Source organism: Sciurus carolinensis, unplaced genomic scaffold (genome assembly GCF_902686445.1).
Source record: "Sciurus carolinensis unplaced genomic scaffold, mSciCar1.2, whole genome shotgun sequence".
Classification (NCBI taxonomy): domain Eukaryota; kingdom Metazoa; phylum Chordata; class Mammalia; order Rodentia; family Sciuridae; genus Sciurus; species Sciurus carolinensis.
In genome coordinates, this window is record NW_025920461.1 from 39,858 (window position 1) to 64,452 (window position 24,595).

The 24,595-nt window shown below is 36.0% G+C and overlaps 1 protein-coding gene across 1 annotated transcript in view; it reads right to left on the bottom strand.

Moving 5' to 3' along the window:
• The window catches only part of LOC124975750 (extensin-like), a 52,701-nt gene that overhangs the window by 22,322 nt on the left and 5,784 nt on the right, over positions 1 to 24,595 (bottom strand). The window contains exon 2 of the mRNA XM_047538317.1: positions 6,340 to 6,918. Within this exon, the coding sequence (XP_047394273.1) occupies positions 6,340 to 6,918 (579 nt within the window). The remainder of the gene's footprint in view (positions 1 to 6,339; positions 6,919 to 24,595) is intronic.

Here is a 24,595-nt window from a genome sequence, read left to right on the forward strand (position 1 = left end):
GGAGTGGCTGAAGGATTTGGACTTGGGGCATGACTTTGGGATATATGTTTTGTATCTGGTGAGTGGACTTTCTCTCTCCTCTTCTTCTCTCTCTCTCTCTCCCTCTCATCTTTCTCCTAATATTATGAAGCAGCTTATCTCTCCACACAATTCTTCCATGAAGTTCTGCCTCACTTCAAGTCCCAAGGAATGGAGCCAGCTTTCTATGAACTTATACATCTGAAACCATAATCCTCAAGTAAATTTTTCCTCTTCTACAATTATTATGGTTGGGTCTTTTAATCACAGTAATGAAAAAGCTGACTAAACAGAAAGAAAAAGCTACAGACCAATTTCGTTGATGAACATAGATACAAAATTTCTAAATAAAATATTGGAAAACAGCATAGACAAGCACATTAAAAGATCAAGTGCATCACAGTAAATTGGGATTTATCCCAGAGATGCAATGTTGCTCAACATATGGTAATCATTAAATATAATAAAACACATAAATGAATATAAGGGTAATAATCATGTGGTTATTTCAAGAGATATAGAAAAAGCACTTGAAAAAGTAGAACACACATTTTTAATATACTAGAGAAACTAGGGATAGAAGAAAATTACCTACACATTGTAAAGGTATATATGAATAAAACTAAGGCAGGCATTATACAAAAGGAGAGAAATTGAAAGCATTTTCTCTAAAAACAGGAAAAGCAAGCATGCCCACCATTCCCACTATTATTCAGCATAGTCCCTGAAATTCTAGTCAGAGCAATTAGACAAAGTAGAAATTAAATATATATAGAAAAGAAGAGTTCCAATTATTTGTGTTTGTTGAATTACATGATTCTATATTTAGAAGAACCAACAAAATCCACCAGAAACTTTTAAGAGTACATAAATAAATTGAGGAAAATAGCAGAATACAATGTCAACACCCATGAATCTATGACATTCTTATCTACAAAGATTAATCTGCTGAAAAAGAAATTGGGAATAAGATATCATTTCATTATATTCTCAAAATAAATAAAATACTTGGGCATTCAATCTAGGAAAGAGGTGAAGTAGTTCTACAAATGAAAATTAAAGAACACTGAAGAAAGAAATTGGAGAAGACCTTAGAAGAAATACAAAATTGGTCTGGGGATGTAGTTCAGTTTTCAAGTGCCCAGTGCCCTCCAAATAAGAAAAATATGTCATATGAGTTACCGATTGAAGTTGAGCTATGTATAAAATATCCAAGAAGAAAGAGGTATTAGACTAGTAAGAATCTACTGCAGGGGTCAATAGGAAAATTACTTCTGGAAATAGAAATTAGAGATAAATGGAGTAAAGGGGAGTTAGTATATATAGAAATAGCTAAAACTTTTGAAAAACCTATAGAATAAATGAAGGTCATAAATATTGGTATGTAAGAGGAAAATGAAGACAGATAAGTCAAAAAATTTAAATAACTCAAAACTAAGATGGAGCTATGACAATAAAAGATCAGCTCTTGATAAGGCATGTGGCATTCATTGCTGATCACTTCTATGAAGTGACATCCTTCACTATGCTCTTAGGACTTGTCACAATTCTACATTTCCCAATCATGTATTTAGCATTTATCCATTTAAAAAATGTTAAATGATACATTAATATTGTACACATTTATGGGTCACACATATAATATTTTGATTTATGTATAAACATTAGGATGCTTAGAAAATCTATTACCTGAAATGTGAATCAAGTCTTGTTTTGGGGACATTCAAATTTTGTTTTCTATTTTGAAATACATAAATTATTGTTGACAACATTCACCCTCCTATGCTAGGAACCATGAGCACTTAATCTCTCCCATATGCTGTGAGAGCATACAGGATAGATTATAATCTTAGTCTAGAGACTGAGAAAAAGTTTTCTCATTGGATCACAAATAGATCAAATTATAAAGTGTTTGTAACAGGCAGGTGAGAAGGAGTGCAAATATTCTTTCAGGAAGATGAAAAGGAGTGGTAGAATGTCCTCAGAAAGACAGCATAAATTATAAGAGTCACTGGAAAACATTACTGGAAAATCATGGAATGCATATTAGGCTGTGCACTAATGGAGATAATGTTACAAAAAAGGCAAGGTCCAAATCACATATGTTCCTGTCATGTACCTTAAAGATATCAGTAGAAATATTTTAGCAAAAAAAGTCATTAAATTTTGAAGCAGTGTAATTCTCTGGTGGGGGACATTTGTATTTCTATTCCATAATACTGTTTTGCTGTAGTCTGGAAAGCAAGTTCAATGACAAAAGATTGTACTTAGTGAAATGACTAAGAAAGCAACTCTTCAGGAGAAACTAGGTGGAATTGTCTACTTGGTGTAAGAAGAGATGTAGAAGAGGGAATGATTTCCAATTTATGAGGACTTGAAATAGGCAGAAAACACACATCATGTAGGCTATAAGTTTTTTAAAGTGTAGGATAAAAATTCTAAAAACCAAGAGGTCTCTCAGAGAGAAATTTTTTTAAATGATTCATTGAGTATAAAAATGCTAGAGAAAAGAATTGGTCCTGAGACATATTCCCTAAGTCACCAGAATTATGGATATGAAGCACTTGGGAAATTGTCTTCCAGCTCTAAAAGACCAGAGTATTTTATAATGGAAGTTTATGGAGAAGAACATATATTGCTCATATTGAACCTATGTTGGCTCCAGATGAGAACAGAAGGACAATGCAAAGTTAGGAAATTATCAGGATAGGACAAATTTGGGAATGTAAGAAGAGTGTCTGCTCCTTGACTGGTAGGGAATGTAAAACACCTTGACACACATGCTCCTGGGACTTTGAATGGAGGTTTGAAATGTAAACTTAGAAGTTAGGAGCAGTTCTTTTTGCTCTGATTTCTCTCTTATTTTGGAACTGCTAGTTGAATTGCTTTCTTAACATCTCCTCTCTTCCACTCTCTGCTTAAAACAAAATTAAGACATCTCATTGTTTTATCAGTGGAAATTGTAATTTTGTGCTTCTAATGTAGAAACTAGATATTCAAAAGTATGAATCAATAAAATAGGGAAAACCTTTCACTTTCCAAATTAACCTTGGGGCAGAAGAAGTTTTAGTGTGAATTATGGATGCATTGAAGCTGAGATGCCTGTTACAAGTGTAGACAAAGAAGTTCAGAAGAAAATGTGGCATTCAATATAATTTAAGTTCATTTCCTAAATTGAATACATAAATGATTGAATAAAGAAGGCATTTAATGAGTTTATTTGTTACCAGGAGAAGCAGAACATACTCTCTGGTGAATATTAGAAATTGCACAGATAACTAAGTTACTTGTCATAGGTCATCTGGAAACATCAATGAAAGATCTAAACTAAAATGATTATATATCATCAGTAAAAATGTGGAAAAATAAAATAAATTGAAAGGAAGTGCAAGATTTTATGAAATTATATTGAGTCCAGATTTTCTTTAAAATTGCAACACATTCTCTGAATGTCTGATACACTAGATTCACTGGAATTTTATTCATACACATGACTATGTGAATTTTATAATCTTATGAGTGGATTTTTTATACATGTTACTTCCAGTCTTGTCTTTAGAGCATACCATGGAAATATGAGATAAGTGAGATTTGTAAGGAGAAAAATAGTTATTTTTATTATATCATCATGAATAAATTCATAAGAAAAATGTAATTAAAATATAATGACATATTATGTCATTATAAAAGTGCATTTATAGATTATATGCCTATCAGAATATTTCTTTTTTTATATCTTTATTTATTCTTATGTGGTGCTGAGGATTGAAGCCAATGCCTAACACATGCAAGGCAAGTGCTCTTCCACTGAGTCATAGCCCCAGACCCAAGAATAATTTCTTAAATTAGCATTCACTAATGTTATCCATTATTCAGTAGTATTTCTTACAAGTTTATATCTTATTTGAATTCTCTTTTCCTATTATATTTGCTATGAGAGATTAAATATAATATTTTAAGTATAATGATATCATATTGGAATATATATTTTTCAATTCAAATAAAATATTCTCCAATTTTTTAATCAATTTTGTCCTTCCATAATCTAATTTACTAAAAATAGGGCATATTAGTAGTATATATCAGCAATTTATGATCTTTCAATAGAGGAAAATTTATATTTTGATTTTGAAAATTGTTTTCAAGGATAAGGTCATCTTATGTAGAAAGATATTAAGGTATTTATTCTATAGTACATTTCTTGGGCATGCAATTATTTTGAATATTTCCTTATGGTGCATTGTTGAATGTGTTATTTTATTCTCCTAGTACACTGGAATGCAACCAAGCTCTTTTCAGATGTACCAATATGTGATTACATATTCAAGAGCTGTAATGGTAAGAGCATATATATTTATCATCATTAAATTCTTCAGATACATTGATTCCTTTATCAATCTACATTGACCATCTTTGTCTTTTTATATCGTGATTGACTTAAAGCTTTTTTCTGATTTATACATAGCAATTACCTTGCATTTTTGTTTGGTTTGGTTTCAAATTTCATGGAATCTTTTTCTCTATACTTTCACTTTCCAACTTTGTGCATACTTCAGTTGGCATGAGTCTCTTGTAGGGAATGTGCAGATAAATATTTTTAAAATCTGCTCAATCATATTCTTTGAGTGGAGAATCCAATCATGTTTTTACATATATTTCAAAAGACAGATGTACCAGTTTAAATTTTCTCTAATAAAGCCTCCAATAAAAGAGGGGAATCTCTTCAATTACTACCAATAGTGAAAATTTAAATTTCTTAATTTAATTGGAATTTAACTTATAGTTATATATTATTTATTGCAGACATTGAAAAAATAAATTTGTCATAGTTTTTTATCCTATTACCTAATAATAATGTTTCGAGTTTTTCACTGAATAGTTATTCAGCACTACTTGTCAGATATCAGAGTAACAAAGATCATCACCATTACCATCATCATCCTTGTTACCTTATATTTTTAACCAGTATGTAATTTTTGTGGGTCTGACTCATGCACAACTCTAGAAAATGAGAATAAATATACTAGTACTTTGTGAATAACACAAAAACATGGTTCAAATAATTTTTCCAAATTCATAAACCAGTTAATTTTCTGAAAATTTTGGACTAATTATTATAGTTTTGTATTGGCATATTATTTTCTTTCTAATTTGCATTTCTCTAGTGTCTAACAATATTGAATGTCTTTTTAAACCTTTATTTGCATTTTTATCTTTTCTTTGAATTTTCTGTTCCAATATTTTGTCAATTTGAAAAAGTGTACACTAATTGGGTTATTCCTTATTGAGCATTGAAGGTTCTACACCTGTCATGTGTAAATGTATATTTGTACATATTTTGTCATTGTGTGTGGTTTGTGTTGCATTTCCTTTAGAATGTCTTTAGATGTCAGAAATTTTTATTTTAGTCTCTTTTTATAGTTTTTCTTTCATTCTACATAAAAATATTTTCCCTACTCATAACTTTTGGCAATGTTAATATATTTCAGGTTAAAGTTTCTTTGATGTCTAGTCAGCTATTAATGACACACACTACACATGCTATATTTTTGTCTTTTGAGGTTTATTTTTATATTTGATTTTTAACATAAGAAGGCCATTACATCCTCTACTATCTTGAACATATAAAATGTATATTTTAATAAATGTTTAGTGTCTTTATTAGTTCACTTAGATATTTCTGGGTCACTTTTTGTGGACTTACTTTACTGTTCTTTACACATATTTTCCTGATATTTTGACATTCCTGATAATTTCCATTGGATACTGGAACTGTGATTTCTGTTTTATATTGATACAAATTCTGTTGTTGCAATTATTATTTTGTTATTTTTATTATTTTATGGTTATTATTCTTTGCAGAAATAGGGATTGATTTCACACTACCATGGAGCTACATCTTCAGTCCTTTATTTATTTTGAGATAGGATCTCACCAAGTTGCCCAGGCTGGACTGGAACTTGGGATCCTCCTGCCTCCACCATTCACATAACAGAGATTGCACATGTGTGCCACTGTGCAAAGATAGAAAACAAAATTGATTTTACATTGGACAGTTTTTTGTTTTGTTTTATTTTAATCTGGGGGTTGCACTCCTGGCCGCTGATTGGACCATTTCAAAAGAAGCCTATTCTCTCACTGACTCCCTGTATTCTGGGAAAATGTGGAAGTGTCCATCAGAGGCTGTGGAGAGAAGGCAACAAACACGAAGCAAGGCAAAGCCGCCCCCACACTCCCTTTAGCTCTGCGCATCCAGAGCACAGTACAGGAGAGGAGGAGCCTGTGCCTGGCCAGCAGCCTCAGCAAGGCATCATGCCTTGCCTTGGATGCATCACCACATGTGCTGGCGAGTGGGCAGTGCTGTCCGCTGTGCCTGCTGCCCCCTGCCAGAGGGTACATGGGAAGGGGGTGTGGGTGGGGACCAGGGGTTCAGGCCTGGCAGGAAGTGGAGGGTAGAGGTGCAGCACTGGAGCTCCCATGCCAGTCACCAGTTGGGTCGGTCGCAGATCCCGGGTCACCCAGGTGTTTCCATGGGTTGGGTAGGGTGTGCGTGGATGTCTGTCCCACTCCTTCTGGGGGTCGGCTCTGCACCGCCTTCCATGCTTGCTGCAGCTTTGATATCTAGGGGAGGCCAGTCCTTCTGTGAGGCGGAGGAGGGGAAGTGGTGGAAGGCCCCCTGAGACACTGAGTTCTTCTCGGTGGGTGTGGGTCTGGGGGTGTGGTTTGCACTGTTCCGTTGCCTCCTTCAAGTAAGGAAGGGGCACGGGTCTGCAGGATGTGGGTAAGGAGGCGGTGGCCAGGGGGTTCCAGCTCCTTGGAGAGGCCTTGGTTCTGCACAGAGGAGAAGGAGGAACAGGAGGAGTAGGAGGAGCAGAAGGAGCAGAAAGAGTAGGAGGAGTCCTAGTGTGGGAAGCAGGTGAAGACCAAAACCAGGGAAGCCTCCTGCTGGTGGGTCACACCCCGAGTGTCAGTCAGGAGCAGAGGTGGAAGGAACGTGGGACAGTGAAAGAACCAGGGGAAGGGACGCAAAACATTGTGTGGTCACAGTCATTGTTTTGGGTGTCTTTGGGCCCTATTAATTTGCTCCCCAAATCCACTGGATAGCTCCAGTTTCTCTCCCTCCAATCCCCCCACACTGCCACATAGACTCTCCTCTGGCTTCCCTCTCTTTTCACACAACTTTTTTTCCCTCTCTTTTTCCCTCAACTTTTCACATACTCCTTTTATAGGTAAGCAGTATTTTGCCTTCAGCTTGGGGAACCTTTGCTAACAACAGGATGCCTGAATTTGTTCTGACCATGAACTGCTTTAAATTCCTCTCTTCCTCCTGTTCTTTCCTTTCTGGGACCTAGAATGTCCAATGACCACTAACAATTAGCTTTTCTTCTGCAAAAATGGCAAAGACTTTTAGTTGAAACACATGGCGCCTCTCTTATGTGAATATGTCCACCCAAGACACATCAATGGTCGTGTTTCCATAGCCTTAGCCTGTGTTTTAATTTTCTAGACACAGAAGTAGCAGAATTTGTTTTGAGTCTTGGTCATTTCTAGGTTCAGCAAAGCATAGTCAGCTTGACCTTCTTTCATTTATCAGGAAAGGTTTGACTTAATGATGGATAATTCTCTCTTCAATATTTACATTACTTTTTTGAGGGAGTGTTTTGTTGAAGGATTTCTTTAGGAAAGTATTATGCAAGATGATCAGAGAAACAAATTTGAGTTACCATGTTTTAGGTTGACTTTGTTAACACATTGGACAGAAGAAAATTAATGGGATTTTATGACCTCTGATGCCTTGAGTTGATCTAAAATCTTTCTCAAAGCTAGAAATAAGGCTGAAGACTAAATTTTCAGAAAATAGAATTTCTAGTGGTAATATCCTTTGTTTTTGTTCTTTTGAGTCTGAGGAGTTGACTTAACTTTGGAGGTTGCTTTGTTAATGAAGTTATTTCAGTCTTTGTGATTCTAGCATCTATATACTTGCATCAACAATGGGTTGGAACAAAAGAAGAAATGTGACTATACCTAAGATACATTCTGTTTTTATTTTTTAACCTTATGAAAGACAATTTGGGAATATAAGGGTTTTATACTTTTATCTGGCAAGCCATCTTATAGGCCAGAAGCCCTAAGGGTTTGATTGCTGTGCTCCAAAAAAATTAGTCTTTGAAATTAAAATTATTTGACTTTAAATTTATTAGGCAAATATAATTCATTACTTATTTTATAATGAAAATAACATTATTGCTGTATGATTGGAAAGATTATCAAAGAAATATCTGTTTAATACAGGGACATTGATATTGGCATCACTTTCAGATCTTGCTGCCACATAAGTATTGACAATATAAAAATTAATAGATTTCAGTTCAGGGACCTCTCTCTGAATTATGGGGCTTCTATCCCATCCTAACTGAGTCTTTTTTGAAATTAACTGATTGTATTCAGAATTATGAATAATATATATATATATATATATATATATATATATGTACAACACATGAAAAGGCCATACTTAGAGTCCATTAATCTTTTTTTCTTTCTTTTCTTTCTTCCTGTTTTTTAGTGCTTGCTTAGATTATCAGAATTTACATTACAGTAAGAAAATATACCAAAAAGAGAAGGAAGACTTCTGGATGGTAGAATTTATAGGTCACTATATTCTTTCTCTGTAATTTTACAAATTTTCATGTTACTTTTATACTTGGAAAAATAAATGTAAAATAGAAGTCTTGTTACTATCTTAATTTGCCTATGACTAAAATAAGCTTTCATAAAGTGCATAATTCACTCTACTCCTTGGGTCAGGCCAACAAAGTAACTTTCAGTTTTCAATAGTTAAAATAGTGTAGACTGTCATATGTTTTGTTTACCAGAAGAACAAAAGAAACATACACAGTAAGGAAAGATGAAAATAGAATAATTGATTCAATGTGTGTGATAACCCTGTACACCTAAGCTCTCCTAACTCATTAATTTATAAAGTATAGAAAGTATTAGTTCTTTTTACTCTGTAACACAGGATAGCTCTGTTGATTAAGCAGATTTTTATATATGTGTGTAGATATGCTTAATTTTCAGATACTGCTTCAATCCTACAATTTTGGTGGCAAGAGCAGGTGTATGAAATCATTTGCTTTGCTGTGTCAGGGTTTTTTAACCTTATTTTTAGTAATAATATTTTCCTTCTTTCCCTCCATTGATGAAGTAGAACTAACTCAAAAACATTGCAATACTTTACTGTGAACGTAGAACTATAATGGCAACAGAGGAAATGATTCAAAAGTGAACATAATAATGTCCCTTAATATTAGGAAACTATCTTTGAACTCTATTTTTGCACATTTTGCTCATGTGTAATAATGCTGAATATTTATAATGCTATATTTTAAACACATATTGGTATTTCCTAATCTTTATATAATTATGGTATCATGTTCTGTCATTTTGTACATAGCTTTCATACTTCCAGGGTGATAATTATTAATTGTTTCTTCATTGGGGAAAAAGTTATTACATGTTAAAATCAACTTACAACAATGTTCTCTAGTATTTTTTTAAAAATGTATTTCATAAGTTCTCACTCCTTTTCTACCTGGAAAGGAGGAATAATTTTAGGTTCTTTTGAATTTTAAGTAAGCAATTTTAGCTGGACCTTTTAAATAGGAAATAGTTATTTAGAATACTTGTTATAAAACAATAATGGCATTTTGCATTTTAAATGCTGAAAACAAGAAATCAGTTTATGGCATTTAAAATGTGCTTTATATAGCATTTGTGAAGTAAAACCTGCCTATACCAGAAAACCTTGTACAGTTCATTAGCATTCAACCTGCAATGTTGCCTTTTTATTTTTTTTGTACTAGTGGAGAGAAGGAGGAATTGGACTAACTTTTAAGACTTTTTATTGTCATTAGTGGAGTCATTCTCATTATTTTGCTCACTGTATAGTCAGTGTTTACTTTTGAAGTCTGAAATGTTGACCTGGAAAGAATAATTGTCATGGGCCAGAAAAATCTAATGAGTATAACTTTATGTTCCTTCCTATTTTCTTTCCCTGTTGGCCAAATTGGAAAATCAATAGACATCTACCAGTAAATCTAATAATGCTGTTCTTGTGTTCTGCAGTAACTTATGGTAGTGGACCCTTATTTGAGGTGGTATATTTGTAAAACCATGTCATATTGGGATGACATAAAATTATCTTGCTTTTCAAAGTCTTTTTTAAAAAGATATTTTAAAATATAATCTAACCTAGTCTACTCAAGCTGCAATAACAATATACCATAGTGGGTGACTTAAAAATTAACAGGTATTTTCTCAGAGATCTGGCATCCAGGAGTTTGATATGAGGGTGCCATCTTAGAGTTCTGGTGAGAGTCTACTTCCTGCTTTGTAGAGAGCTACCTTTCTGATGTGTGGTTTCCTGAACTTTCCTCTTGTGCCTGTGTATGCAGGGGAGATATGAGAGACAGGGAAAGCTGTTTTCCTCTTAAATTGTCACAAATCTTTTTATGATTTCCTAACTGCAATACCTAATCTAAACCTAATTACCTTCCAGAGACTCACATCCATAATTATCACTCTGGGAGATTAAAACCTCAACATAGAAATTTGGGGGTCACTTAAACATTCAGTGCATAGCGTAAACTATGTGAAAGAAATTAACATTAATGACATACTCTGCTAGGTACAATTTTGCTGTCTTAAATCTTCACAAAAAGTCCATCATATAACTATTATAACTGTTTTCACATGAGGAAATACAGACCTTAGGTTAAATAATTGTCTCCAGGGTCCTACCACTGTAATGATACTGAGATCCTAATTTAGCATTCAGACCACTGTGTTCAGTGCCTCCTCTGGGTTGAAATGCTGAAAAATTAGTTCAACGCTAATGTTGGCTTGTAGAGAAAAATGCAGTCTTGTTTAAGAGTGATTTCAAAAAGTGAAATCAGGGTAAGGAGTAAACAATTTTCATGAGAAACTTAGTCATCTGGCAGTGCCCCTGTTCAAGGACAGATAAGCTCTCTGCCCAGAGAACATTAAAAAAATAAAACAACTTAAAGACATCTGTTTTCTGATCTCAAGGCCTGGCTCCTGGCCAGATCCAGGTCTAGAGACCAAATGTACTGATGGAACTGAGCCATGTGGCTCCAGACAATAAATTTATATGTTTACTACAGTGTATTTAAGAGAGATGAGAAGAACCCAAAGGTGACAAGACTGCTTTCTTTGGTTATGTATGCTGCAAAATTCCCATGATGTCTCTCTGGTGCTGAGTTGGTATGCTACCCGGGATGATTTTCCTTTTGTATATACTTTATATGTCGTAATAATACTATCTTTTCCTATATGGCTTGTGGTGGTACATTCAGCAGATCAGCCCATATAAATTATAAGTCTGTGCACAGCAATGGGAAATATGTTCCCAGACATTGCTCTTTATTAACAGTGGTAAATTGGAAAGTTCAATCAAAATTATATTTAAACGTAAGCAGTTTTACTACTTAAACATTGGAGCCATATAAAATGTATAATCTGCAACATGTTTATTACTCAATGACTTCAAATAAAGAACTAAAAAGATATTTAAAATATTTACATATTTACTGAAAGTCATGAATTTATCAGTTTTTATGCATAAAATGAAATGAATGTGAATTTTTGAAAAGAAAAAATGCAGTGCTGTGACATTGCCGTGACATTGTGTGGAATTATTTTTAATTTGTTTTCTTTTATATTTTAATATTTTAAAAATTTTTTAGATGTTGATGGACATTTGTCATATTCACTTATTTATATGTGGTGTTGAGAATGGAATCCAGTGCCTCACATACCCTAGGCAAGTGCTCTACCCCTGAGTCACCCCTCAGCCCCATATTTTCCTTAGGTACTTACTTATTTGTTTTGTTCTTACATGTGTTAAAGTTAGCATTCAGGAGGGTGATCCAAGATGGTGGACTAGAGGGTGACTGCATCTCCTGCTGCTCCAGAACCCAGGATTCAAAAAGGGAAGGCATTGAGAGACTTGGACTAAAATAGAGCCAAGGGGTAAGTCTCCCCCACCGAGTGAAGCTCGGCTTGGGTGGCAGGCCTGGACAGGGGCAGTTTTTCACAGCAGGGCAGGGCAGCTAGAGTCTTCCCCAGGTAGACCTGCTCCCTCTGGCAGTGGGCTCCTTCCACATGGCCAGCTTCTCGGAGCAGGCCACCCAGTGACAGCCTTTCTGCACAGAACCAGCTCCAAGTTCTGGAGCCAGTGGTGAGCTCTGGCCCACAGGCAGCTTCAGGGACAAGAAAAAGGCAGTCAGGGACTTCCCCAAGCAGTCATGCAACCTCTGGCAACAGGCTCCTTTCATGGCCATCTTCTTGGAGCAGACCGCCTAGTGAGAGCCTTTCTACACAGAGCCAGCCACAAGTCCCGGAGCCAGCAGAAAGCTGCACCCCACAGACAGCCTCTGGGACCAGGGCAGGGCAGCCAGAGACATCTCCAAGCAGCCCTGCTTCCTCCAACAGTAGGCTCTTTCCATGGGGCAATCCAAGATGGTGGACTACAGGGTGACTGCATCATCTCCTGTCACTCCAGAACCCAGGACTCAGAAGGGGAGGCATTGAGAGACTTGGACTAAAATAGAGACAAGGGGTGAGTATCCCCCACCAGGTGAAACTTGGCCTGGGTGGCAGGCCCGGACAGGAGAGGCTTTTCACAGCAGGGCAAGGCAGGTAGAGTCTTCCCCGGGTAGCCTTGCTCCCTCAGGTGGCAGGCTCCCTCCACACGGCCAGCTTCTTGAAGCAGGCCCCCCAGTGAGAGACTTTCTGCAAAGAACCAGCTCCAAGTCCTGGAACCAGTGGCTAGCTCTGGCCCACAGGCAGCTTCAGGGACAAGGACAGGGCAGCCAGGGACTTCCTCAAGAAGTCCTGCTCCCTCCAGCGACAGACCCCTTTCAAGGACAGCTTCTTGGGGCAGACTGCCCAGTGAGAAACTTTCCACACAGAGCCGGCTCCAAGCACTAGAACCAGTAGCGGACTAGGGGCAGCATTCTTCAGAAGCACTGCATTATCAAGTTCCTCCAAGACTTCAGGCTACTGAAGGCTGGGAGGTGATATACTGGAAATCTACAGGGACACAATATGCCAATAGAGGAAATCTACAATATCTCAGAGTCCCACTGACATCTGACCAATATGAGAAAACAAGGGAAGAAAATGTCCCAAACAAACCTAGATACTATATCAATAAAACCCAATGACGGCACAGCAGAAGAAATGTCAGCAAGGGAATTCAGAAAGTACATAATTAAAACAATCAGAGAAGCAAATGAAGAGATGAAAGAGCAAATGCAGGCATTAAGGAAGAGAAGAAAGAGCAAATGCAGGCATTAAATGATTGCACAAATCCACATTTCAAAGAGCAAATACAGGAAGCAGGAGATCATTTCAATAAAGAGTTAGAAATAATGAAAAAAAAAAAACAGAAATCCTTGAAATGAAGGAAGCAATAAACCAAGTTAAAAACTCCATAGAAAGCATAACCAATAGGATAGAACACCTGGAAGACAGAACCTCAGACATTGAAGACAAAATATTTAACCTTGAAACCAATGTTGACCAAAGAGAGAAGATGGTAAGAAATCATGAACAGAATCTACAAGAATTATGGGATATTATGAAAAGGCCAAATTTAAGAATTATCTGGATTGAGGAAGGCTTAGAGAAATAAACCAAAGGGATGAACAATCTATTCAATGAAATAATATCAGAAAATTTCCCAAATCAGAAGAATGAAATGGAACACCAAGTACAAGAGGCTTATTGGACTCCAAATACACAAAATTACAACAGACCCACACCAAGGCACATTATTATAAAAATACCTAACATACAAAATAAAGACAGAATTTTACTGCAAGAGAAAAGAATCAAATTGCATTCAGGGGGAAACCAGTAAGAATATCAGCAGATTTTTCAATCCAGACCCTAAAAGATAAAAGGGCCTGGAGCAACATTTACCAAGCCCTGAAAAAAAAGCGGATGCCAACCAAGAACCTTATACCCAGCAAAACTTACTTTCAGATTTGATGATGAAATAAAATCCTTCCATGATAAACAAAAGCTAAAGGAATTTACAAAAATAAAGCTGCCATTATAGAACATTGTCAGCAAAATGTTCCATGAGGAAGAGATGAAAAACAACGATGTAAATCAGCAATGGGAGGAACTATCCTAAGGGAATGCCGAATAAAGGAGAAACCAAATCCTGTCAAAAAGCAAAAATGAGTCAAATGACTTGAAATACAAATCACATCACAATAATAAACATAAATGTTGATGGCCTGAACTCATCAATCAAAAGACATAGACTGGCAGATTGAATTAAAAAGAAAAATCCAACAATATGCTTCCTGTAAGAGACACATCTCATAGAAAGAGATACCGAGAGAATAAAGGTGAAAGTATGGGAAAAAATATACCATGCACATGGACACAGCAAAAAAGCTGGAGTATCCATTCTCATTTAAGAAAATGTGGACTTCAAGCCAAAACTAGTCAGAAGGGATAAAGAAGGACAATACATACTGCTTAAGGGAAGCATATCAGCAAGACATAGCAATCATAAATATCTATGCCACGAACTTTGGCTTATCCATGTACGTCAAACAAATCCTTCTTAATTGCAGAAATCAAATGGACCACAACACAATAATACTAGGCAATTTTAACACTCCTCTCTCGCCACTGGATAGATCCTCCAAACAATAATTGAATAAAGAAAACAGATATCTCAATAACACAATCAACAATTTAGACTTAATGGACATATATAGAATATACCATCCAACAAAGAGCGAATACACTTTCTTCTCAGCAGAACATGAATGCTTCTCTAAAATAGACCATATTTTATGCCACAAAGCTACTGTTAGCAAATACAAGAAGATAGAGATACTACCTTGTATTTTATCAGATCATAATGGGTTGAAATTAGAAATAAATGACACAATAAAAAACAGAAACTACTCCGACACCTGGAGATAAATAATAAACTATTATATGATGAATGGATAACAGAAGATATCAGGAGGGAAATAAAAAAATTCTTAGAAGTAAACGAGAACAAAGACACATCATATCAAAATCTATGGGACACTATGAAAGTAGTACTTAGAGCAAGATTTATTTCATGGGGCACATTCAACAAAAGAAGTAGAAATCAACAAATAAATGACTTAACACTATAGCTCAAAGCTCTAGAAAAAGAAGAGCAGACCAACACCAAAAGTAGTAGAAGAGAGGAAATAGTTAAAATCTCAACCGAAATCAATGAAATTGAAACAAATGAAACAATCAGAAAAATTAACAAAATAAATAGTTGGTTCTTTGAAAAAATAAACAAAATTGATAAACCCTTAGCCACACTAACACAGAGAAAGAGGGAGAAAACTCAAATTACTAAAAAGGAAATATCACAACAGACACGAGTGAAATACAAAACATAATTAGAAGCTATTTTGAAAATCTATACTCGAACAAAACAGAAAATCTCGAAGACATCAACAACTTTCTAGAGACATATGTATTACCTAAACTGAACGAGGAGAATATACACAATCAAACAAATCAGTTTCAAGCAATGAAATAGAAGAGGCCATCAAAAGCCTATCAACAAAGAAAAGTCTGGGACCAGATGTGTTCTCAGCAGAGTTCTACAAAACCTTTAAAGAAGAGCTCATTCCAATACTCTGCAAAGTATTCCATTAAATAGAAGAGCAGGGAACCCTCCCAAACTCATTCTACGAAGCCAATATCACCCTGATACCTAAACCAGACAGAGACACATCGAGGAAAGAAAATTTCACACAAATATCCTTAATGAACATTGACACAAAAATTCTCAACAAAATTTTAGCAAATCACATACAGAAATATATTAAAAAGAGAGTGCACCAGGATCAAATGGGTATTATCCAGGGATGCAAGGTTGGTTCAACATCCAGAAATCAATAAATGTCATTCACCATATCAACAGACTTAAAGTTAATTATCACATGATTATTTCCATAGATGCAGAAAAAGCTTTCGATAAAATATAGCATCGCTTCATGCTCAAAACACTAGAAAAAATTGGGGTAGTGGGAACTTTCCTTAACATTGTGAAGGCCATCTACACTAAGCCCATGTCCAACATCATTCTAAATGGTGAAAAATTGAAAGCATTCCCCCTAAAAACTGGAACAAGGCAGGGATGCCCTCTTTCACCACTTCTATTCAACATTGTCCTTGCAACTCTAGTCAGAACAATTAGACAATCCAAAGAAATTAAAGGGATATGAATTGTAAAAGAATTCAAACTATCCTTTTTCGCTGATGACATGATTTTATATTTACAGGAACCTGGAAATTCCACCAGGAAACTATTAGAACTCATAAGTGAATTCAGTAAAGTAGAAGGTTACAAGATCAATGCTCATAAATCCACTGCATTTTTTACATAAGTGATGAATCTTCGAAAAGACAAGTTAGGAAAACTATCCCATTTACAATAGCATCGAAAAAAATAAAATACTTGGGGATCAATCTCACAAAGGAGGTGAGAGACCTCTACGTTGAGAACTACAGAACACTAAAGAAAGAAATTAAAGAAAACATTAGAAGATAGAAAGATCTCCCATGTTCTTGGATAGGCAGAATTAATATTGTCAAAATTGCCATACTACCTAAGTGCTGTACAGATTCAATGCAATTCCAATTAAAATCCTAATGATGTACCTTACAGAAATAGAGCAAGCAATTATGAAATTTATCTGGAAGAATTAAAAAACCCAGAATAGCTAAAGAAATCCTCAGTAGAAAGAGCAAAGCAGGGGGTATTACAATACCAGTTCTTCAACTCTGCTACAAAGCAATAGTAACAAAAATGGCATGGTATTTGTACCAAAGTAGACAGGTAGATCAATAGTACAGAATAGAGGACATGGACACAAACCCAAATAAATACAATTTTCTCATACTAGACTAACGTGCCAAAAATATGCAATGGAAATAAGATAGCCTGTTCAAAATATGTGATGGAAAAACTGGAAATTCATATGCAACAGAATGAAATTAAACCCATATCTCTCACCCTTCACAAAACTCAACTCAAAGTGGATCAAGGACCTCAGAATCACACAAGAGACCCTGCATCTTATAGAAGAGAGAGTAGGTCCAAATCTTCAACTTGTTGGCTTAGGATCAGACTTTCTTAACGGGACTCCCATAGCACAAGAAATAAAAGCAAGAATCAACAACTGGGATAGATTCAACCTAAAAAGTCTTCTCTCAGCAAAGGAAACTATCAGTAATGTGAATAGAGAGCCTACAGAGTGGGAGAATATCTTTGCCACTCATACTTCAGATAGAGCGCTAATTTCCAGAATCTATAAAGAACTCAAAAAATTGTACACCAAGAATACAAATAATCCAATTAACAAATGGGCTAAGGAAATGAACAGACTCTTCACAGAAGAAGATTTACAAGCAATCAACAAATATATGAAAAAATGTTCAACATCTCTAGTAATAAGAGAAATGCAAATCAAAACTACCCTAAGATTCCATCTCACCCCAATTAGAATGGTGATTATCAAGAACACAAGCAACAATAGGTGTTGGTGAGGATGTGGGAAAAAAGGTACACTCATATATTACTGGTGGGTTTGCAAATTAGTGCAGCCACTCTGGAAAGCAGTATGGAGATTCCTCAGCATGCTTGGAATGTAACCACCATCTGACCCAACTATCCCACTCCTTGACCTATACCCAAAGACTTAAAATCAGCATAATACAGAGATACAGTCACATCAATGTTCATTGCTGCTCAATTCACCATAGCCAGATTGTGGAACCAAACTACATATCCTTCAATTGATGAATGGATAAAGAAACTGTGGCATATATATACATTGGAATATTACTCCACCATAAAGAATGATAAAATTATGTCATTTGCAGGCAAATGGATGGAATTGGAGAATATCATGCTAAGTGAGATAAGCCAATCTCAAAAACTATAGGACAAATGATCTCACTGATAATCAGATGAGAACATATAATGGGGTGTGGGAGTGGTTAGTGTTAGGGTTAGGGTTAGGTTTAGGGTTAGGTTAAGGAAGGTGGTAAGAATGGAGGAAGAAATGAGTGTATAGAGGAAAAGAGGGGTGGGAGGGGTGGGGGGAGAAAAAAATAACAGAATGAATTAAACAACTTTACCCTATGTAAATTTATGATTACACAAATGGTATTCCTTGACTCCATGTACAAACAGAGAAACAACATGTATCCCATTTGTTTGCAATAAAAAAAAAGTTAGCATTCAGTATTCAAGTATGTGCCACCAAAGGAAAGGCAATTCAGATGCATAGACTTTAAGTTCCTGCACTAGTGGGTGAAAATTATTTCTTAAAGCAAAGGCAGATAAATTTTACATACACAAACATGAGTACCCATTGGTTTGAGTATTTGTATTACTTATTCTACGTAAAGTATGTATTTTGAAATCATGTTTGAATACATATGTGATCATATACCAATAAATTGAAATAAGATCAGATTATTCATTTTTGTCATCACTTTTTATATTAAAAGGTGATTCTTATGACATAAATATAGAAAATTAATATTGTTAATATATATCTTATCTCTTGCTCATATTTAAAGAACAGAAATTGTTATTTCCTGGAGATAGTTCATTAAAGTGAAAAATAGTGACAAGAAGCTTGCTTTCTTTTGTTTCCAAAACATTAATGTAAAATAAAAATATTTTATCTACCTTTTATAACACATTCTTGTTTCATTCTACAGGTGTTGTAAATAATTTCAAGAGTTTTCTAATTTTTGTTAGCATGTTTATAAAATATTGAAATAGTATCAAAAGATAATTATCCTTTCAGTCTATTCTGTGTAAGTTATTAATTTTTTTTCTGATGTTAAATATTTAATCCAGTTATATTTATAATTGATGACTAATTGTTTTTTATATGTGTTAATGTTCAATAATACAAAAAATGATAAAATTATTGAATTTGTGAGAAAATACTGATTAACAACATTGAAGCTCTTATTATTCCAAATGAAGACATCCTCCTTAAGTTAATATATATTACTAAAGAAAAGGGGTCAGAGAATGGAAATGTGTACTAGGCACTGTGATAGATGCTGTAAATCAATGAAGAGACTGATGTGTATATATTATAATGCCGTGATAGTTCCTTGGAGAGAAATTCACATTTCTGGGCCAAATGTCATTTACAAGACTCTGCCTCTTTTGGCTGACATTGTTCTTCAGAGGGACCATGTTTTTTTCTGCAGTCTCCCCATGTTATATATGTTTAATACTGGGATTTGAAGAAACAATATAAATAAATTAGGGTCAAAGTAGTCATGGTCTAGAAGTAGTCAAAAGTAAATATTTATTAATTTTTGGTACCAAGGATTTAACTCAGGGGCACTTGACCCTGATCCATATTCCCAGGCCATTTTATATTTTATTTAGAGAAAGGTATTGCTACATTGCTTAGGCAGGCATTGAACTCACATTTCTCCTGCCTCAGTCTCCAGAGTCAATGGGAATGTATGTGTACAACATGTGTTTGACTCTCAATAAATTTTGATACACTAGAAAATAAAAATCAAGCAAAGGTTTTGAATATTGGACCAATTGAATGTTAGTGTTGTGAGAGTAATATAGAAGCAGAATTTAGGTCAGTTTGCTCAATAATTTGGCATTATTGAGACTTGTTAATTACACATGATCTATACTAACTTGTTAGGTGAAAATAGGAAAGTGATGTAGCCTTCAAGGATTGTAGCATTCCAGTATCTATTATATGTACAGAAAATGAAAAGATACCAGAAGGACAAGTGTTTGTTTTTATGACCTTAACATATCCATAGCAACAAGGCACATACATGTAAGATAACACGGGGCAAGAATCAAATACACCATGCAGACAAGCACCTCAGCTCAATTCAACAAGTATGAATTAAGCACTTATGATGTATATGCTCCTGTGCTTAGAACTGGTATAAAGACATGGATAAATAGTCCCTGGTAGGTATAACAGCTCAAGTTGCTTCATATAGCATCTCAGATGCAACACAAAGGCATACTGAGGCACACAAGGAACACTAAGAAGGTGGCATTAACTTCACTGAAGGGAGTTTGCTAAAGGAAGAACTTTGTGGAGGTGGTGTGATTGCACTGGGCTAGGCATCAAAGAATTAGGAGGAATTTTTCTGGTAGTCAGGTTGAGGAGAGCTTGTGGGCAGGGAGCAGCTAGAGGCAAGACAAAAAGATGTGGATGAGCTTTGTGTATTGGGTAGGTACAGAAACTCAGTAATATGGAAGGATAAATCAAAAGGGAAGGGGAGTGGCAGGAGATAAAGCAATAGTCAGAATCCAAGGGGCACAATTCTTCACTGATTTTGAAGTCACACTAAAGGCATGGATTGGAAAAAGGAGGCCAGATCTACTTAGGATGTTATCATAATATTCCAGGTGAAAGGCAGTGAGGATGTGGGATAGGGTAGAGGAGATGCATCTGAGGGACTCAGGGAATGCCGTCAATGAGACATGGGGACTAACTTGGGGATAGGGGAAATCCAGAAGTTGAGTATGAAGAGAGAAGGGACAGAATAAACTCATGAGTAAAGAGTTAAGAGTTCATTTGGAACCATGTTGAGTTTGAGGAGACTGTAGGACATTTGGGTGAAAGTATCCAGCTGTAACTGGAGAGGAGAGTTTCGAGCTGAAGAAGATTTAGGGAGTCATCGACATGTGAGGTACAGTTAGAACCATGGAAGTGGATACTCTCACTCTTGGAGAGGGTTGGGAGCTCAGGGATCTAGGGACTGGGTGGTCAGGGAAGTTGTGGGATGAGGGTTGAAATACAGGAAGTTTGGTATTCAGTGACTCTCTGTGTATGTTAGATGAGCTCAGGATACATCAAGCAAAGTAATGCTCACAAAGGGAAGTTAGGGAGTATCTAAAATTAGATTAAAGGGGAAAATAGAACTTAAGTTAAAGATGCTGTCTTTTTTTCCTCCTTGAAACTGACTTTTTAATGAATATGCTGTCTTAAGGTGACAGGTTGATGGCAGTGTGCAGAACCAATGGGGAGTGGGGACCTGAGGCAAGTGGAGGGGGTTAGGTACTGTGTAGGATACCTCCTGTAAAGTGATAGGAGCTGAATGCATAAGGAATGGAAATGGGGGAATACCCCACAGCATAAATTCTAGGAAAGGTTCAGAGGCCATGACATTATGCATCATGGAAACTGGGACATGGGGTGGTGGATAGAGCCATGAGCACAGAGATTCCATCTTTTTTTAACCTTGTCTGTGGCACCTGAAACATACTTGTAATCTCAGCCTGTGTTTGTGGAGGGGATAAATGGTATATTAGATAGGAAGATGAAGAGTTTTAAGAAGAAGTGGATGTAGAAAGATGATGAGTTCAAGTTTGAACATGGGCATTGTAAGAAGAGATATGTGTGTAGAGTAAGGGGATGGGATGGAATACACCCAGAATTGTGCCTGAAGTATTGAAGGCCTGAGTATTACAGTAGGAATGAAGATGAGCTGATGCCTTTTAAAGAGTACAGAAAGGTAGCAGAAAGATATGCAGATTACCATAAGATGAGGCAGAACATGCTCAATGGTAAAAGATAAAACAGGGGGCGAAGTCTAATCTGATTAAAGGAAGATGAGGAAAGCCTCCTTTGAGGAGGTGCCATTTTGATGGGCAAAGTGAAGGAGAAGTAGACAAGAAGGCATTGGAGAGCATGATTCTGACAAAAACCTGTGGGAAAAGGTCTGAGTGGACACATCTGAAGAAGGCCAACTCACTTTATTTAGCCAACATGTGGACTTTTTAACTGACTCACTATGTCAAAAATTGAGTGGAGATAAAAAGTGAAATCCTGGTAGGAGTATCCTTTCCTTTGCAAGTGAATGCCCAGACGCTTCTTTCCCTGACAACCTGCAGGATCAGGAGCTTCCTATGGCCACTTGCTAAAACAAGCCCTCCTGGGTAGAGGAAGTGATTGCATGGGATTTGCTTGTGGCTCCTTTCTTTAGCACTTTCCTTTGGTCAACCTTGCCTGCCTGGATCTGCAAGCATTTGGAGATAGGATATAAAAGCTCATCTATCTATTCCAGAGATAATTCACGGCAGGTTATATAGGAACTTTCCTTTAAAAGGAACCAACAGCTCTTTAAGGCCACAGGGTACTTAGGGAGAACATAGATGCATGAAAGGAGTTGGTAATGTCATATCACAATGTTTATTTGCATACATTATGGAAGGCATTTCAAACATGTTTCACAAGGCAGTGGATTCTGAGGTATTTATCCCTTGGACAACAATATGCAGCTTATATTCAGACAGTTCCATTTTAGACAATGAAAATTTGAAATCTAACTCTTAATTATCACATAGAAGATTAGAAAGCAATAGGAGTGTATTTCTGATCTTATTTGAGGGAAAGTAGCTGTTTTGTGCTTTTGAAAACTGTCCCATTTTTGTTACTGGGCATTGAACCCAGGGCACTTGAGAGCTACATCACTTGTTCATTATTATTATTGTTATCATTATTAGAATTATTCATAGAAGTAGTAGTGGTAATATTGACACAGGGTCTCTCTAAGTTGCTTAGGACCCTGCTAAATCTCAGAGGTTGGCCTCAATCTTGTGATCCTTCTGCCTCAGTCTCCAAGGTTGCTGTGATTACAGGCATGTGCACAACCTTGCCAGACTAAAGACTATCTTTTTAGACTTTGTGAATTCTTCATTGAACTCTTGGATTGGGAGTGTGCCTCTACTTAGAGCACTGCAGATTTACCAGCCAGGGAAACCTGTTTCTTGTCCTCTTTCTGGCTTGTGGGCCAAGAATCCTGCTGCCTGTGTGAAAGGGAATGCCAGTGCGGCACTCTCCAGAGAGAGTCAGAAGTGTTGGCTCTATATCCAACCTGACAAGAATTACCCCCATATATCCCTCACCTTTGCCAGGGTACTGAAATTTCACCACTCCCACATTCAGGGTAAAATCTGAAAAACCCAGCTCAGAGCTTTTTAATAAGCTGTGACAGAATATTTTAACATCAGATTCTAAGATATAAAGGGCTGGTCAGTAATGGAAGATGTGAACAATTAATTTTAAAATGTGTATATGTGCTTTCTGTGTTTATAACTAAGAGTATCCACTATAAGAAACAATTAAGAAAAGAAAGAAAGAGCCCCTTCCTAGGTTCCCATTTTGCCTGAACACAAAATTTTCTTTAATTTAGAAGGGGGAGAAAGTTGAAGAGATATTTGGAATAGAAGTTGCTACAAACTAGAGTTTTCCACTCAATATCAATACCTCTTTTCCTTATAAGTTGCTAAAAATTGCAAGGGCCAAACACGCTGTTCCAGGTGAGTGTTTAGAAATAAATTTGTAAACATAGAACTTCTAAAGAATGTCCTTTCTCTCAGTCTTCCAGAGGATTAAGATGGTGGATTCTTCCTCATATTTGATAAACCTATTTGTTTACAAAGGGTGTTCATAGGGACTGGGCTGCACACACTTTTAGAGATAGACATTTTTATTAAGACAGAAATGGTTTACTTTTGTCAGCTGCCCAAAAGTGCAACAATTAGTTCGTGAAGTGTTTTGTATAATTTAATTTCACTATGAAAATTGGACATTTGTAGGAAAATATAAAACTTAAGAAAATACATAATAAACCAATTACACAATGAACTGATTTACTTTAAATAAATTCAAAAGTAAAAGTGGCAACAGATTTTCCCTGGTAGGATACAAAAGTCACCTGAATATTTTTAAATTATAATAAAGTTCTTATTCTGTGATTAAAAAAAAAAAAAGACAATCAGGGCATTGAGTTAAAAAAAACAATGAAGACTTTGTTGCTTTATCTTGCAGAACCCTCTGTATTAGGAGAATATTATTATTCACTTATATGCTAGAATCTGGCAGTAGAATCACTTCTATCATGTGGATATTGGTAAATTTTTTCTTTTATACCAAAAGACTGTTCCTCACCCACCCATGTTTTTAATGTTTAGGTATCTGAGTTTAGGCAGGACAAATCCTAGGTACAGGAATGAAACAGGTGTAGACACAGTGCAAACTCCCCCTGCTGATTCTTGTCTTGTCTCATCCATCCTGCATCCCATATCCCAAGTGTGTTTTATTTCAAGCTAGTTGAAGTTCTTTGGCTTTCACAAAATTTAGCACTTAGCATTTTGTCTGATGATCTGGCAAACTTCAGTAGACTGTGGGCCCTCAAGACTGCAAATGCATTCTGTTCCCCATGGTGTCTCCCAGCATCTAGCTTGTTACCTGGAGTGCAAATGATACCAGCAATTGTCAATGACTCTCTAAATCATAAGATGCCAAAGAATTCATAAAGAGATATCAAAAAATGTAAGTGTTAAAAAAATCAAGTCTGTTTACCTTTTGAATTGGTCACTTTTTTGTCAATATTAAATATGCCAAGTGAAAGACCCTCAGACCCCCTGTCCAAGGAAGAACTC